The sequence below is a fragment of the Oncorhynchus tshawytscha genome, linkage group LG09 (assembly GCF_018296145.1).
Source record: "Oncorhynchus tshawytscha isolate Ot180627B linkage group LG09, Otsh_v2.0, whole genome shotgun sequence".
Classification (NCBI taxonomy): Eukaryota; Metazoa; Chordata; class Actinopteri; order Salmoniformes; family Salmonidae; genus Oncorhynchus; species Oncorhynchus tshawytscha.
In genome coordinates this window covers 50,631,364-50,648,831 of record NC_056437.1, presented here as the reverse complement: position 1 = coordinate 50,648,831, position 17,468 = coordinate 50,631,364, and the positions used below count along the sequence as shown (strand labels likewise).

Here is a 17,468-nt window from a genome sequence, read left to right as displayed (position 1 = left end):
TATGACCAGCGTTATAACCTCTATGACCAGTGTTATAATCTCTTGGCATGCCATTCCTTTAGAGTGGGTTTTGAGAATGAGATAGAGCGTACTGGACATTAGTTGGTCAGACATGGCTGTTCAGCACTGTTCAGTGAGGTGATTTAATTGGCTGTTGAGTGCTTTGCTGTTAGGGACGCATGACGAGCTCCGCTTTTATTACACATAGCATTACACAGTCAGCTGCAAACCTCCCGCTCCCCTCTCATCTCTGTATTACTATAATAGGTTTTTTAACCACTGGTAGTTATATACATGGAGGGCACCTTTGTACTGTTGTAACTGGACCTTAGTATAAGTGCACTGTCTGTGAAATCTGTAATTAGTAGTGGGCTTGTAGACTGAGTTAAGAAGTAGTGTAGCGAATCCCTTGCTTCAAATACTGTGCAGATGAATATGATGTGTATTAGAGAGACATGTCTCTAAGAACGTCTCTGTTATGTGTGTTAGCTTAATGCTGCTTAACTACCCTTCTGTGCTGTGCTCAATTGTGAAGTTGCTGTTGAATTCTTCCAGGAGGCGGGCCTTAGAGAGGGCGCGGGGGAAAAGAATAAAGCTGATTGGGTAGGGCACACATTTTACCCCACTTACCCGCTCTACTAACAGCAGGGTGGCTTTGGCTTGCTCTCCTCCTCAGGCGGTGGGGCGGTGGGGTTCGGACTGTAGAGAGGGAGAGGACAGCTGGGAGCTGGGCTGGAGAGGCTTTCTGGGCTTTGGGGGACCATTATTAGGCTTTACCCTCCCTTAGGGCAGGCACAGAGGGGTGGAGGTGGCTTATGTTATGTAAGTTATGCTATCTATCTGGATGTGTTTCTATGGGAGGTGGTTTTCCTGGACTACATAATTGCCAATGTTCGCTCACCCCATATGAAAACAGACCGGATGAGTCACAAAGGGAGAGAGAGCTCACTTTCTTGCTTTCCTGGAGATCTTTTACACAGGCTATTTTCCTTTCCTTGGCTTGATAAAGTTTTGGGGTTTTGTATCATAACACACCATAGGGGCTTGGCTCTCTCATTTCTCTCTGTCTCTTGGCTGTGGATAGTCAGTTAGCTGGTTAGGGTAAAGAGGGTTACGAGCTGGTCGTGGTGGCATTCTCAATGAGGTGAAATGTGCATGAAGCTTTTACTGCTGCATCTGATTTAGTATCAAATCAGATGAATATGATGCAACGTACTGTGGATAATGTTTTTATGTGAAGGTAAATGTCACTATTTAACACTTGAATGTATGTTTCCATGCATGTTTCTTCATATTTCAAAGATGGGAAAAATACAGCCAGAGACAATATTGTCCCAAAACACATTAGAACTAATGGCAACTCTATAATAATAGAATAGAATAAAATAGTAACACTTTATAGCAGTGGTATTCCAAGTCGAGGTCGCGACCCCTTGATAAGAAATGGAAATGCAATGAATTAAAATGACCCATTTTAAGGTTGTGCCATTACATTTGGGGTGAGGTGGGGTTGTGAGAATGTCTTGGGGAAAAATGGGGTCCCCAGAAATTCTGGCTGAAAAAATGGGCTCGCCGCTGAAAAAGTTTGAAAACCAATGCTTTATTGTGACCGTATAGATAACACTTTATTTGGATAGTCCCAAGCAGATGGTTGGTAGATGTTCAGTAGATACTACCAACAACAATGATAATAATAATAATCATCCATTTATTTTATATAGAGCTTTTAATTACAAGTCAAATCTTAAAGTCGCTTTACAAACAAAATAATACATTTAAAAAAATAACAAAACAAATATAGGGATTTGGCAGTTCTTGGGCAAAGGTCTTCCACAACTTTAGATGAAAGGCAGTTCAGAAATGTAGTATATTGAGAAGAGGGAGCTGGTACAGCCAGGCAGGGAGATAGAGACATCAGACAGACAGGCCACAGAGCTCTTCATCAGCCCCCTCGTCATACTCAACAGTCACAGCTCTTCCTCCTCCGTAGGTACACTCTTAGAAAAAAGGGTTTCAAAGGGTTCTTCGGCTGTCCCCATAGGAAAACCCTTTTTGATGCCAGATCTGTGAAAAGGCTTTTACATGGAACCCAAAACGCTACTATTTGGAACCAAAGGGGTTCTACCTGGAACCAACAAGGGTTCCTTCAACGGGTTCTCCTATGGGGACAGCGGAAGAACCGATTTGGGTTCTATATAGCACCTTTTTTTCTAAGAGTGTATGATGGATCGTGAACTACTGAAATGTACCACGCGCCTGGGTGATGCTTCGGCACTGTAAAACACCATTAAGACCACGCCACCTCAGCAGTGGTTCAGAAAAGCCCTCAACAAAACGAGCCTTTAGGAACTGGGGGAGGGGGTCAAAAATAATTTTAGCTAGCTTGCCAAGCCAAATATAAACTGGCTTGCCATAATCAGTCCTGCAATTTCGTGGGTCAGCACCAGATATTTCAGTTGATCCATTTTTTATTTCACCTTTATTTAACTAGGCATGTCAGTTAAAAGAACAAATTCTTATTTTCAATGACGGCCTAGGAACAATGGGTTAACTGCCTTGTTCAGGGGCAGAACGACAGATTTTCACCTTGTCAGCTCGGGGATTCAATCTTGCAACCTTTCGGTTACTAGTCCAACGCTCTAACCACTAGGCTACCTGCCGCCCCATTTATCAACAAGTTATCAAAAACAAAAAAAAGTTTGATTCAAATATGCAATTAAAAACACTTAAAAACAATAAATATGTACAATATTTACAGAGCTCTCTGCCTAGGCTACCTCACGGCGCCATGGCAACCACGGAACGCAGCAACTTAATAATTAATTTAATATATAATAATATTATTATTATGTATATTATATTATTATTAATTAATTAACATAAGATGTTCAATAACTGTCATCAAAATGTCAACTAACTATCCACTAACAACAACCCTCAACTTAGAAAACAGTTGCTTATCAACAGATAGTTTGTTAGCAGACGGTTTTATCCAAAGCGACTTAATCATGCATACATTTGACATATGGGTGGTCAAGGGAATCGAACCTACTACCCTGACGTTCCAAGCGTCACACTCTACCAACTGAGATACAAAGGACCACTAGCTCTGCTACAGTCTAACCCCTTCCCAGACACAAGCCAGAAAACCCGGGTAGTCATGTGATCTGTTAGCAAAACAGGAAGTCAAGGTCCACCTACGCAGTCGTGGGGTTTTCTTCCGCAAGCCGTAACCACACACACACAATGCTTTAGGGAGCAGTGAGGGTAGATGCGTCTAGGCATCCAAGAGCTGTTCCCACATCCTCTCCCCAATATGAGACTTTAGACTTTATGACTCTCTTCATGTGAACAACCCCAACCATACTATTAAGGCCCCACTGTATAGCCCATGGAGTTTACAGCAATATTACTATAGATCATTCGAGTTCTTTCCCTTCTCTTCTCTTCTGCTGTCATCGTAACTTGTGGCCTAAGTGATCATAAAGTGCCCTCAGACCCCCCTTCCACGACTTGTGAATTGGGCCGTCTCTGGTACAGTTGACTTAAGTCTCATGAGCATGGTGAATATCACGACGTGGTTCTCCCATGGTCTTCATCGAGATGTCACTGACAGATACTGTCCTGGTGGTGTATAGGACCCCGTCCCCCCTACTGACTCTGTGCGTTTGGTCGTGTGTTCCAACAGGGCAAGAAGAAGAGAAGAAAAAGAGAGAAGCAGCAGGACTCCACCACAGGTAATGTTCAATTAACAGCCTTCAACATCCTCTCAGGCCAAACCACCACGCTTCAATACAATATACCAAAACTTCAAGCCCTATTCTAGCGTTTGAAACAACTTCACTGGTCGACTATCCTCTACTCGGACTGGGTCTCTGCTACTCTAACTAGCCGAGTTTGAACGCATGGCAGACTTCCCACTTGAAGTGTTCCTCTCTTCCCTAGTGTCCTCAATGCCTGTTGTGAATGGAGCTCCTGCTCCCTTTACTCTGTTCTGGCTGCAGTTATGGGTTGTTGTTGTTGACTCCTGCTCAGTAATTGGGGACTAACAGTCTGGTTTGATGGCTCTCTGATTTACCATCTCTGTCAATGCGTCAACGTCTGCCCTGACCTCTTTATCTGACCTGCTCTCTCTCTCTCTCTCTCTCTCTCTCTCTCTCTCTCTCTCTCTCTCTCTCTCTCTCTCTCTCTGCTCTCTCTCTCTGCTCTCTCTCTCTGCTCTCTCTCTCTGCTCTCTCTCTTCCTCTCTTTCCTTACTTCTTTCCTATGCGCATGTTGCCTTGTGCTCAGACCCTGGCTCTCCTAAGAAATGCAGAGCTCGCTTCGGCCTCAACCAACAAACGGACTGGTGTGGTCCCTGCAGGTGTGTATCTCTCGCCCTCTCGCTCTGCTACCCCTCTCTCCCTCTGTGAGCGTGCCTCAGCCCACTGCTGTGCTCTGCTCTGCATGCACTCATCTCACTAACCCTGTGACCCACGTCGCCCCCTACAGGTAGAGAACCCCAGCATACTGGGGTGTCAGGAGGCTGTATTATTGGAAACTAAAGCTGCTTTGCTGGCTGGTGATGGGGTGGGTGTCTCCTCAGGGATTTGTGGGGGATGATGGGTGATGATCAAAGGAAAGTGGGAGAGTGGTCCTGTAGGTCTGAGGGGAGGAAAGGGATTCACACATAGAGTTGAAGTCGGAAGTTTACATACACTTTGGTTAGAGTCGTTAAAACTCATTTTTCAACCACTCCACACATTTCTTATTAACAAACTATGGTTTGGCAAGTTGGTTAGGATATCTACTTTGCGCATGACACAAGTAATTTCTCCAACAATTGTTTACAGGCAGATTATTTCACTTATAATTCACTGTATCACAATTCCAGTGGGTCAGAAGTTTGCATACACTAAGTTGACTGTGCCTTTAAACAGCTTGTAAAATTCCAGAAAAGGATGTCATGGCTTTAGAAGCTTCTGAAGCTTCTGTGTACCTGTGGATGTATTTCAAGGCCAACCTTCAAACTCAGTGCCTCTTTGCTTGACATCATGGGAAAATCAAAAGAAATCAGCCAAGACCTCAGAAAATAATTGTAGACCTCCACAAGTCTGGTTCATCCTTGGGACTAATTTCCAAACGCCCGAAGGTACCACGTTCATCTGTACAAACAATAGTACGTAAGTATAAACACCATGGGACCACGCAGCTGTCATACCGCTCAGGAAGGAGACGTATTCTGTCTCCTAGAGATGAACGTACTTGGGAGCAAATCAATCCCAGAACAACAGCAAAGGACCTTGTGAAGATGCTGGAGGAAAACGGTACGAAAATATCCATAGCCACAGTAAAATGAGTCCTATATCGACATAACCTGAAAGGCCACTCAGCAAGGAAGAAGCCACTGCTCCAAAACCACCTTAAAAAAGCCAGACTACAGTTTGCAACTGCACATGGGGACAAAGATCGTACTTTTTGGAGAAATGTCCTCTGGTCTGATGAAACATAAATAGAACTGTTTGGCCATAATGACCATCGTTATGTTTGGAGGAAAAAGGGGGAGCTTGCAAGCCGAAGAACACCATCCCAACCGTGAAGCATGGTGGTGGATGGAAAATTATGTGGATATAATTGAAGCAGCATCTCAAGACATCAGTCAGGAATTTAAAGCTTGGTCGCAAATGGGTCTTCCAAATGGACAATGACCCCAAGCATACTTCCAAAGTTGTGTCAAAATGGCTTAAGGACAACAAAGTTAAGGTATTGGAGTGGCCATCACAAAGCCCTGATCTCAATCCTATAGAAAATGTGTGGGCAGAACTGAAAAAGTGCGTGCGAGCAAGGAGGCCTACAAAGCTGACTCAGTTACACCAGCTCTATCAGGAGAATTGGGCCAAGATTCACCCAACTTATTGTGGGAAGCTTGTGGAAGGCTACCCAAAACGTTTGACACAAGTTAAACAATTTAAAGGCAATGCTACCAAATACTAATTAAATGTATGTAAACTTCTGACCCACTGGGAATGTGATGAAATAAATAAAAGCTGAAATAAGTCATTCTCTCTACTATTATTCTGACATTTCACATTCTTAAAATAAAGCGGTGACCCTAACTGACCTAACACAGGGCATTTTTACTAGGATTAAATGTCAGGAATTGTGAAAAAAAACTGAGTTTAAATGTATTTGGCTAAGGTGTATGAAAACTTCCGACTTCAACTGTAGCTGTTCTCTGCTTAAAACAGATATTTCTTGATTATGCTATTGGTAGAAATGACAAAGCAGGCATTTTTTATTTTATTTTTTACAATAGATGGAGGATCAGTCATGCTCATCATCAGTGCCTTTTTTTTACCAACTCAATCTCTTCTCCTTTATTCCTTTACACATCTGCACACTCAAAGTCACATCAGTGTAGAGGTATCTGCCCTGCCTTCCCCACCATGCCGTCACATCATGGAAATCTCCTGACCACTGTGCGTGTTGTATGTGTGTTATGCTGCAAGAGAACAAAGGGAGGTGAATGTGGTTAGAGCGAATCCTGATCACCGCAGATGAACGCACACACAGACACACACAATCTCGCACATGCACCGCCGCTCTGCACTTTGATGCCATTTCTCATGCTCATCTGCCTTCAACTTTCTCCATTCATGCAGTCAGGCAGTGCAGCTTTTGATAGTGAACTCTGACATTTAGAATCGCTCTGTCTTCCTCCCCATCTCTAAATATTTCCTCGCACCTTCTCTTGCACAGGCACTAAGTGACTCATGTTGGGTTCTGGTAATAATCATGGGATAAGGCGTGACGCTTTGGTTTTAACGAAGAGGCAAACAACCGTTGTTCACTTTCAATTTAGCTTAGAAAACAACATTTCTAATGATCACGAGAACAACCACAAAAATCATTCATGATTTGAAGGAAATGGTGGTGGATGATCTATGAAAACATATTTGATAGTATTCAATGGATTTGCTCTTTTGGGGTCTTCAAACTCAATTCAATCATGTTGAAAACAGTAAAAAAAAAAGTTCATTTTGGTGACGCTTTGCATCCACGCTTTATTCACAGATAACTCTCTTGACTGTTCCTAGGAGGAAAAAGAAGTGCATTCGATACCTTCAAGGAGGATGGTGCGCCAGCCCCACTTCTTCCGATGGAAGCGCTATAGACTCGCCCCCCTCCCCCGTCGACGGCGTCCCCCTCAGCACCCCTCCCTGCCCAGCTCGCCCTCGCCTGCTTCCCCCTCACACATCCCTCTGCACCCCCAGCCCAGCAAACAACACACACCCCGTATCCTCTCAAAACCCAAGACCACAGAACTCTCTCTCAAAGCTTTAATAGAATCATCCCAACAGCACGACAATCTCAATCATCATCATCATGACTGTACCCTGCCCAAGTCTCACTAGCCAGCCTCACCTGTCCTGTCCCCTCTCACACTTCCTCGCACCATCCCAACACCCCGCCAGATAGACAGACAAAGCCCAACATCATCCGGACCAAACAAGGAGTGGGGAGCAAAATGCTGGAGAAAAGACCTTCACCACAAACATCCAAAAACAATGACAGAGCGTTGTGTCTGGGAGAGGATGCCATTCACATCAATATGACTAACTGACTTCTGACTGATTTACTCAGTGCTCATGTCATTTTAATATTGCCGGGATGATAACTGCTTCTCTTCCTCACTGCCTAAAATCGAATTGATTCCATTTCCAAAGATTTTTACAGAGGAGTACGGTACTCCTCCTTTTCATAAGACTTTCAGATGTGTCAAAGGAACCTTTTCCAGAATAGATAGTATTTATATTGATTAATGATGTATAAGGTTGAAGCTTCAAGGTAGTGACAGTTTTTTTCACTGTGTCGACATGTTCTTGTCTCATCTCTATGTTATGTTCATTTGTTTTAGGCACTTTCTGCTTGTCAGTCAAATTCTTGCTAGATACATTATTTTGATGTAGGTCCCTCACAGAGAATTAAAACATCATTGGTGTTTGTTCATAAGGATGCAGTTTGGGAGATTCATTTGTTTCCTGGTGTCAAAAAGCCTCCATTATATAATAAAAAATGAAATTCGGCAGTCCTAAACTGCCTCTGTCTGACTGAACATTCTATAATCTGGGGTTTCTAAAACTATGGGTCAGGACCCAAAGTGAGACTCTGGGATGTTAGAGGTGGGTCGCAATTTATGAGAATACATCTACATTCATACACTATTTCTTCTTAATTTGGTTCAATGGAGGACAATTTGAGTCACAAGAGGACTGTTAATTTCTCATTTGGGTCTCAAACTGAAAAAGATTAAAGAACCCTGCTGTAAACTAAAGACCAAATGAGTACTATATTTCATTGTGTTGTAAAGCTGTTTAATTCCCTACATAAAATGTATGTTTTGTTATGTAAAATAATTAACTTTTTCTCCCAAAGTTGTTTCTTCAGTCTCTAATTTCAGTTTTCCACTAAAAGCAATATATAATTTATTTTACACCAGTCTTCTCAGAGAAAAACACATTTTGTGCAGAAGTTTTGTATTAGCTTTTCCTTTCATTGAAGTTATCAGAGCTGTGTCAATCCTTTTCAGTGTGTTCATGTTCCACCTAAGTGTACCAAAAATATATGTGAAAAACAATGGCTTTAATTTACTGCTTGCAAGTGTCAAACCCTGCTTACTTTGGAGATACTGTAGGCGGTGTACAGCAAGGCTTTTCTGTTTGTTCAATCAATGTCTAGTCCATCAGAGGGTGCTCTAATGTTAACACACATCTTAGATTTGGGGACTGCTCGTATCAGAACGACCACACATAAAAAAAGTGTACTGATGTCTGTCTTATCAATTTTTTTTTTACACATTGAAAGACTTCTGCCTTTGATGTGCTCATTTTTGTTCGATGTATTAAAGTATTTTGAAAATCTGGATTAGTTTACTCACTATTTCCCCATTAGATGTACAATCACAAACAGCAGACAGACGGAGACATTATTTTAAGTCATTTATTAACTCCTGGAATTCAATGGTTGTTAACCCTAAATGTCATCTTCAGAGCAGAACTGAGAAAATATTCCAATAGTACTAAGCTTGGTAAATACCATAAGTTGAGTGACAAACAGATCGCACACATTTACTTCGACAAGCACTTCCAATCCACAGGACATTTTGCACATGTTTACCCCCACTTCAAATCTCCTACGACAGCTTGTCTCCTTATCATGACTTTAAGAAGACAGCACAGAAGAGGCTGCATTTACAAAATTCTGCACTGCACTATCATTTCAGTCAAAAAAAAGCTATTTATTCAGTTGACTCAAAAAAAAGAAAGATATTCGGTTAAAAAAAAGACAACAGCAATAGCAATTCAAAAAAGGAGTTAAATTGTAAAGACCAGACTATGCATCTCATGTGAATATGTGAAGTAACATTTGTAAAAACATGAAATAGCTTATTAAATTATTTTGCACAAGCAATAGAAATGGTCATGCTATGGAGTACATAGGGGGGCGCTCTAATCGACTATGATGTAATATTAACACGTATGAACAGCGCAGTGCAACCAGTTAATGGAACAATCCTTTCAGTGTGTTAGTGTTGCCATGATCCTCCTTTATTTCTCTTCACACCACTGGTTCTCCTTGCGTACCTGGGGGGGAAGCAGCACAAACTGTCACATGGCTCAAATGTATATTATCACAAGGCAGCTCCGCATTCAGGACTGCGGTTCTGCCCTAAATAACACCGTATTCATTTTATATACTACTTTTGACCAGGGCCTATAGGGCTCGTCAAAAAAAAGTAGTGCACTGTGACTGTATAAGGGTGCCGTGTGGGACATCCTGAAAACCACAGAAGGCCGTATTACCTGGGCTTCCTCCTCCTCTGTGAAGTCATTTTTGATATTGAACGTCTTCCTGATCTCCTCTGGGGTCTTGCCTTTTATCATGTTGGCCACCGTCTTGCAGGTAACATCTAGCAGTCCTTTGATGTCCAAATAGTTTGCGGCCTAAACATAAAAATAATAATAAGAGGATGAGGATGAAAAGAAAACAACTGCAAATACTGCCTTTCAAGTGAACTACTGCAGCCCTGGGCTTAGGCCAAGTAAACAGGTCTCGGGAGCTGGGTAAAACCTACTACTCAAATGACAGACTTGTGTTACAGTTCCTAGAAGCCCTGAGCGCTACAAGAACATATTGCGCAAATCACTACACAAGAGCCATGCAATGCTGCTTGTTTAACTTCATATGCACATAGCTGATACTTCCTGAGCCGCTTACACACAGGAAGAGAAAACACAGCCGTCTCCATGCGTTTCTACGCAAAGCCGGTGGCAGATTTGCCTCCCACCTCGGCGGCAGCAGCACAGGGAGGGACGGCACATGCACAGGGAATTTCTGACACTCAAATTCAAATATTTGCCACCTGTGCCTCCCCTCGGTGACCAATCAAATTACAGGGGGATGGATCCCTTTTTCTGGGGTGTTTCATTGGATAATCCAGTGGTTTCATAGTGGAGGCGCTTTGTACCACCAGAGTTTAAGATTTTGGATAAAGTGTCGGCAACTTTATTGACTGTGTGTGTAAGGCTCTTTAGTAATGACCTACTACTACCTCCAGTTATAACTTTATTAAGCACCTACTAGCTTAACTGGTGTGGTATGTTCAGCTAAGCAATTGCCTAAATTCAAGACCTGAGACACTTCCACTTTGTATGTGTACAGGGGTCAAACGGTTTCTGTGAGTGAGTGGCAGAGGAGGGGGGGGGGGTGGTAAGTACACACCAGAATGAGTTCGAAGAGGGTCCCTTGGTCCACTTTGAGGAATTCCTGATCCCAGACGGGAATGTCATCCGTCCTCTTCTCCTTGTTCTCGTCATCCTCGGGGGGAGGGGGGTCGTCTTTATGGTGGGTGCACCACTGGATCACCTGGAGGGAGGAAAAAGAAGTGAGAAAGGAAACAACTATTCCTGGCGCACAGTCCGTGAATCAACAATCAGACACGCCGGGGCATCCATCTCCCCCGGAGTTCAGTTTCTGAGGGCTAACTTGAGGACGGAGGTCAGAGCACACATGACGTTCTGTTTAGAGCAGTATGCTTCTGGCAGACACACATGCTATTCTACAGATGTAAGAAACAACAACAAAAAACATGAATTAAGTCAGGCAGACAATGTATAATTGTCTGACCATGCAAACATTTCCCCAAACAAAATGTAATTCATTAGCCAGAAGGATAGTTGCTGAACAAAGCAGCAGAAACAACATCAGCTTGTCCCTCAGTTGGAGACATGCACAAGACAGCATGGAACAATTCAACTGGGAGATGGAATAACAAAAAAATAATCTTTAATCCCACATCCCTTCACACAGTATAAATCCAATGAACACCGTCTACACCTTCAGCAGACAATCACACCATTTGATTTCTAGAGATTCGGACAGGCACAGATGACCAGTTGCATTTGTTCTTTCACATTGTAGACTGTGCCCCTAAGGCCAACTATCCCAACCATCTGTCCTCGAGCAAGGCTGCTCCTGTAAGTCGCTCTGGATAAGAGCATCTGCTAAGTAATGTAATGATCGAGCATGGACCCTCACAGTGCCTACCACATACGTACGGATCCCTGTTACAGGTTTGGGAAAGTCATTCTGCCTACACGTTTGGCTTACATTGGTTTAAATTGTGCACAAATGTTTCACTTCCTGGAAAATCATCTAGTAGAAAAGGCTAAGAAGGGTTTGGGTTCAATTGAATAGTGCCGCTATGGATAGAAGTGATGTGCAACTAAACTGATAAAAGTGGAAATAGAGATAAGATAGCCCCAGCTCTGGTTGGGAGGAGGCACTTTACCTAAGGTTATCAATGTCCAACTCCCAACAGTTGCCTGTCCCTCAGTCCATTGCACCAGATATGGGATAACTGTCAGACAGTGAGTCCACTTGCCTTCTTGAGGATGGCTGCATTCACATTCGGGAGGGGGACTGGATCATCATCTCCTTCATCATCCATACCCAAATCTGTCAAAGACAACAATTAGACAAGCACACAGATACTGCCAGACAGTTTTGATAGCTGTACTTTAAATCAAATTGTATTTGTCACATGCGCCAAATACAACAGGTACAACACCTCCCCACAAAATGCTTACTTACAAGCCCTTAACCAACAATACAGTTCAAGAAATAGAGTTCAGAAAATATTTACTAAATAAATCTTCAAATAACAAGATTTTCACATTAATATAGAGTGTCTAATCCAAAATGCATCTTTTGACCAATGGGTAAAATTATATGTTAATTTTGTAGATGATCCTCTATGAAAACCAATGGTCCAAACCTCAAGTCTACATCCAATCAGATAAAATGTTATTGGTCACATGTGCCGAATACAACAGGCATAAACTTTACAGTGAAATGCTTACTTACGAGCACATTCCCAACAATACAATTAAAAAAACAAATATTTGCACCAAAAAAAAGGAAACAGTAACACAAAATAATGAGGCTATACACAAGGAGTACCAGTACCAAGTCTATGTGCATGGGTACAAGGTAGTTGAGGTAATACAGTATGTACACGTGGGTAGGCAATCAGGATATATAAGAAACTGAGTAGCAGCAGTGTGAAGTGTGAAAATGGTTCTATGTGTGAGAGTGTGTGTGTGTGTGTGGCATCAATATGCTTGTGTATGTTTTGTGTGTGAGCGTATGTAGTGTGTGTGTGTTGGAGTGTCAGTGTAGTATGTGTGAGTAGAGTCTAGTGAGTGTACATAGAGCCAGTGCAAAACAATTCAGATACATAAATAATAAAGGAGGTCGATATAAACTGTCCAGGTGGCCATTTGATTAACTGTTCAGCAGTCTTAAGGCTTGAGGGTAGAAGCAGTTCAGGTGCCTTTTGGTCCCAGACGGTATCACTTGCCGTGCGGTAGCAGAGAAAAGAGACTATGACTTGGGTGGCTGGAGTCTGACTATTTTTAGAGCCTTCCTCTGACACCACCCGGTATAGAAGTCCTGGGTGGCAGGGAACTCTGCCCAGTACATCCAGTGATGTACTGGGCCGTACACGATGTACTGGGCCGTACACGATGTACTGGGCCGTACACGATGTACTGGGCCGTACACGATGTACTGGGCCGTACACGATGTACTGGGCCGTACACGATGTACTGGGCCGTACACGATGTACTGGGCCGTATGCACTACCCTCTGTATTGCCTTGCAGTCAGATGACAAGCAATTGCCATACCAAGCAGTGATGTAGCCAGTCAAGATGCTTTCATTGGTGCAGCTATGTAACTTTGAGGATCTGAGGACCCCTGCCAAATCTTTTCAGCCTCCATTCAAAACTTACTGAGAGTTACAAGTTATCCTTGTTGGATGGTCAAAATTAGCATGACTAAATCAATGGAGGCCAGAGAAGAAGAAAAAAGTTCCCAAAAATATGAAAAACAGCATTGTCAGCTAGGCTGGATGCTGTGCGAGAATTAAGGCTACCTGACAGGGTCACCGTTGAACTCTTCATCTTTCTTCTCAAATCCAGAGGACATAAAACAATATAGAGGTAAGATATATATCGATTTGAGACATGATGTAGTATTTTCATATTTTTGTAATACACTGTTAAAACTCCAATAACCTTTGATGGGATTAAGGTAGTTGCATGGGGTTTGGACCATTGGTTTTCTTAGAGGAGTAACAACATAATTAACATGTTTTACCCACTGGTCAAAATATGCGTTTTGATTTGAACACCCTACTCATGTTACAACCACATGATCACAACAGAGTACATAGCTACATACCTTCCAGCATTGTCTTTATTGTAACAGACTGCTTTGCTATTTCCACATCCACCTCAAAGATCTCTCCATCTGAGCTTTGCAATTTAATTGTGGGCATCTGTAAAACAGGAAAACGTTTGTCAGTTTCAGGCTTCGCGTTAGCAGGGTAATGAACTACATTTTATAAACTCCGTTTTATATAGGGTGACAGGCGAGCCCTGTATTCGGTTTACTGACAAGGGAACAGTTACGCTACCTTAGCTACGTTGGCTAACGTTAAGGTGGCTAGTTAGCTATTTCCAATCCTAGTTAGATAACGTTACTGTAGTCAGACAAGTAACGCCAGTTAATAGGTACCCAAACACTTGCCAGCCAAGTTCATGTTTCGGTAGACAGGCAAGTTAGTTAACTAACTAAGTAGTTCTACCTAGCTACGTTACCAGTTCACGCAACTGACTGTATAACGTTAGCTGTAGAGTTAGCTGGATAACGTTAGCTAGCTTCACACGCTAACTCAACATAGCTATCTAGCTTCGATTCCAGTCTGTTTCATGAACTAGGTACAGTAGTTAGCATTAACTTGTTTGGTTACTAACTACACATGCAGCCTGGGCAACTGTAAACAACCAGGATATCTAAAACAGGCATAGGCTGAAATTAGATTCAATACTAGCGCTACACTGTTAGTGGCAATAATTTCAGGTAACAGTAAGCTAACTAGTTAGCTACGTTAACCTTAGCCTGCTGTGCTAGCTGACAACGACTAGCTAACGACGTCGTCAGCAAGGCCTCGTCTTAGCAACCATATTCAAGTCATTTATATTTTAATTTAGATATAGGAATACTACATTTAAAACACAAATTATTTCACCAAGACATGCAACTAAATGGTGGTCACTTACTGTGATTTTTTTTTTAAAGCAAATCTAGAGATAAAATGTTAAACGTCAACAGGGCCAGACCGAGGCACAGGCAATCACTGGAACTGTGCTAGCTGCGCTTTGTCAAATGGAGCAGGTCGTCTTGTGATATGCCTGTGAGAGACAGAATTAAGACAGAATTTCACGTAATATTTATTAACATGATTGATGTTATTTTTGTAATATTTTGTGCATTCTGTTCATTTTTGCGTCCAAAATATATACAATTATAGTATTATATGCACATTGTTGCTCTTTCATGATGTGTACTGCTCAGGTTCTGTCAATTTGTTTTAGCACAAAAACAAATTACCGTAATTGTTTTACTCTCTTTGTGCAGTCATATTGTTAGCCAAGATGTTAGTATTTTTTTTAATGCCTTGACAGTAATTGTTAATGTAAATATGCCTACACTTTGTTGTTGCCTTACTTGAATAGTAGGCCTATGAAGTATTGCATATAACATGTAGCTATAAATATTCTGTAAAATATTATTCGCATATAACATGTGGCTATATTATGTAAAATACTATTCACAACAATGATCACTGATTCACAATCACACCTTTACCTTGACCGACATTCCGAGTTGTAATGTTGAGTCCTGCCGTGAGATGGCACTCTTTCCACATTATTTGTATATTATTATTTCCATGGTATCTTCTTCACTTATAATATTTAGGTGGGTGCTTAATATTTGCATTATATTCATGTGTGAATTGGAAATGATTTTTTTTTGCATATACCAACCCCCCCCTAAGACACCCTCTGAGAGTAGGGTCACAGCCAAGACCTGTCATTGTCAATGGAGCAATTTTTTTATTTCACCTTTATTTAACCATGTAGGCCAGTTGAGAACAAGTTCTCATTTCCAACTGCGACCGGGCCAAGATAAAGCAAAGCAGTGCGACACAAACAACAACACAGAGTTACACATGGAATAAACAAATGTACAGTCAATAACACAATATAAATAATCTATATACAGTGTGTGCAAATGAGGTAAGATTAGGCAGATAAGGCAATAAATAGGCCATAGTGGCAAAGTAATTACAATTTAGCAATTAAACACTGGAGTGATAGATGTGCAGAAGATGAATGTGCAAGTACAGATACTGGGGTGCAAAGGAGAAGAAAAAAAATAATATGGGGATGAGGTAGTTGGATGGGCTATTTACAGATGGGCTATGTACAGGTGCAATGATCTGTGAGCTGCTCTGACAGCTGCTGCTTAAAGTTAGTGAGGGAGATATGATTCTCCAGCTTCAGTGATTTTTGCAATTCATTCCAGTCATTGGCAGCAGAGAACTAGCCTTTGAAAAAACTAGCCTTTGCTTTCCTAACTGCCTGTGTATATTGGTTCATAACTTCCCTGAAGTTGCATATCGCGGGGGCTATTCGATGCTAATGCAGTACACCACTGGATTTTTTTGTGCTGGTCAAGGGCAGTCAGGTCTGGAGTGAACCAAGGGCTATATCTGTTCCTGGTTCTACATTTTTTTGAATGGGGCATGCTTATTTAAGATGGTGAGGAAAGCACTTTTAAAGAATAACCAGGCATCCTCTACTGACGGAATGAGGTCAATATCCTTCCAGGATACCCGGGCCAGGTCGATTAGAAAGGCCTGCTCGCTGAAGTGTTTAGGGAGCGTTTTACAGTGATGAGGGGTGGTCGTTTGACCACAGACCCATTACAGACACAGGCAATGCAGCAGTGATCGCTGAGATCCTGGTTGAAGACAGCAGAGGTGTATTTAGAGGGCAGGTTGGTCAGCATGATATCTATGAGGGTAACCGTGTTTACAGATTTAGGGTTGTACCTGGTGGGTTCCTTGATCATTTAGTGTTAAGTGCCTTGTCAAGGGCACATGGGACAAATTTTTCAACTAGATTGTTCAGGATTTGAACTAGCACACTTTCACTTACTGGCCCAACATTCTAACCACTAGGCTACCTGCAACCCTTTATCAACAGTAACACATTCTTATGGGAAATAAGTGGTGAACAAGTTGGACCATTAGAAGTATTTATCACTACCATGTGACAAAAATGATCAGTGTAGTTATTACTTAGCTATGTAAAATTAGAATGAGTGTAGTAGCAACAAAATACATATATTCAGCATCCATGGAAGCTTTATTCTTCACCCTTTCTCCCAAAATCAATCATGGTTTTGGTCATTTTATGTAGGCATATGACTTACATACAGTGCATTTGGAAAGTTTTCAGACCCCTTGACCTTTTCCACATTTTGTTAAGTTACAGCCTTGCTGTAAAATTTATTCAATGTTTTTTCCCCCCCTCAATCTACACACAATACCCAATAATGATGAAGCAAAAACAGGTTTTTATTTATTTTTTGCCAATGTGGGGTCTCAGCACTCTGACAATTTCTTCGACCTCATGGCTTGGTTTTTGCTCTGACATGCACTGTCAACCGTGGCACCTTATACAGACAGGTGTGAGCCTTTCCATATCATGTCCAGTCAATTGAATTTACCACAGGTGGACTACAATCAAGAAACCTCTCAAGGATGATCAGTGGAAACAGGATGCCCCGGAGCTCAATTGAGGGTCTGAATACTTATTACATATACGCATTTCATTATTTGCAAAAATGTTCTCCCTGTTTTTGCTTTCTCATTACGTGATAGTGTTTAATTTTAGAATAAGGATGTAACAAAATGTGGAAAAAGTCAAGGGGTCTGAATACTTTCAGAAGGCACTGTACATAATCATAAGCCTTGGTTAAAAGTCAAGTGAATAAACCAATACATCGCACAAG

The 17,468-nt window shown here is 41.8% G+C and overlaps 2 protein-coding genes across 14 annotated transcripts in view; one reads left to right on the top strand and one right to left on the bottom strand.

Moving 5' to 3' along the window:
- The window catches only part of LOC112258094 (transcription factor 7-like 2), a 72,198-nt gene extending 63,296 nt beyond the window's left edge, over positions 1-8,902 (top strand). For 3 of the 13 annotated variants that reach the window (XM_042327018.1, XM_042327020.1, XM_042327024.1), the window contains 4 exons: positions 556-603; positions 3,689-3,737; positions 4,291-4,363; positions 7,077-8,902. In XM_042327018.1, the coding sequence (XP_042182952.1) occupies positions 556-603; positions 3,689-3,737; positions 4,291-4,363; positions 7,077-7,323 (417 nt within the window). In that variant the 3' untranslated portion in view covers positions 7,324-8,902. Of the gene's footprint in view, positions 1-555; positions 604-3,688; positions 3,738-4,290; positions 4,364-7,053 lie in introns of all 13 variants that reach the window. The other 10 variants (XM_042327019.1, XM_042327021.1, XM_042327022.1 and 7 more) reach the window with 7 other exon arrangements.
- A 63-nt stretch (positions 8,903-8,965) lies between these two features.
- On the bottom strand, positions 8,966-14,809 carry LOC112258093 (S-phase kinase-associated protein 1). The gene is made up of 6 exons (XM_024432201.2): positions 14,666-14,809; positions 13,785-13,881; positions 11,924-11,997; positions 10,762-10,905; positions 9,843-9,983; positions 8,966-9,623 (listed from the first exon to the last, which is right to left on the bottom strand). Exons 2-6 carry the CDS (start codon positions 13,879-13,881, stop codon positions 9,588-9,590), a joined length of 492 nt encoding a protein of 163 aa, XP_024287969.1. The 5' UTR covers positions 14,666-14,809; the 3' UTR covers positions 8,966-9,587.
- Between the last annotated feature and the right edge of the window lie 2,659 nt (positions 14,810-17,468).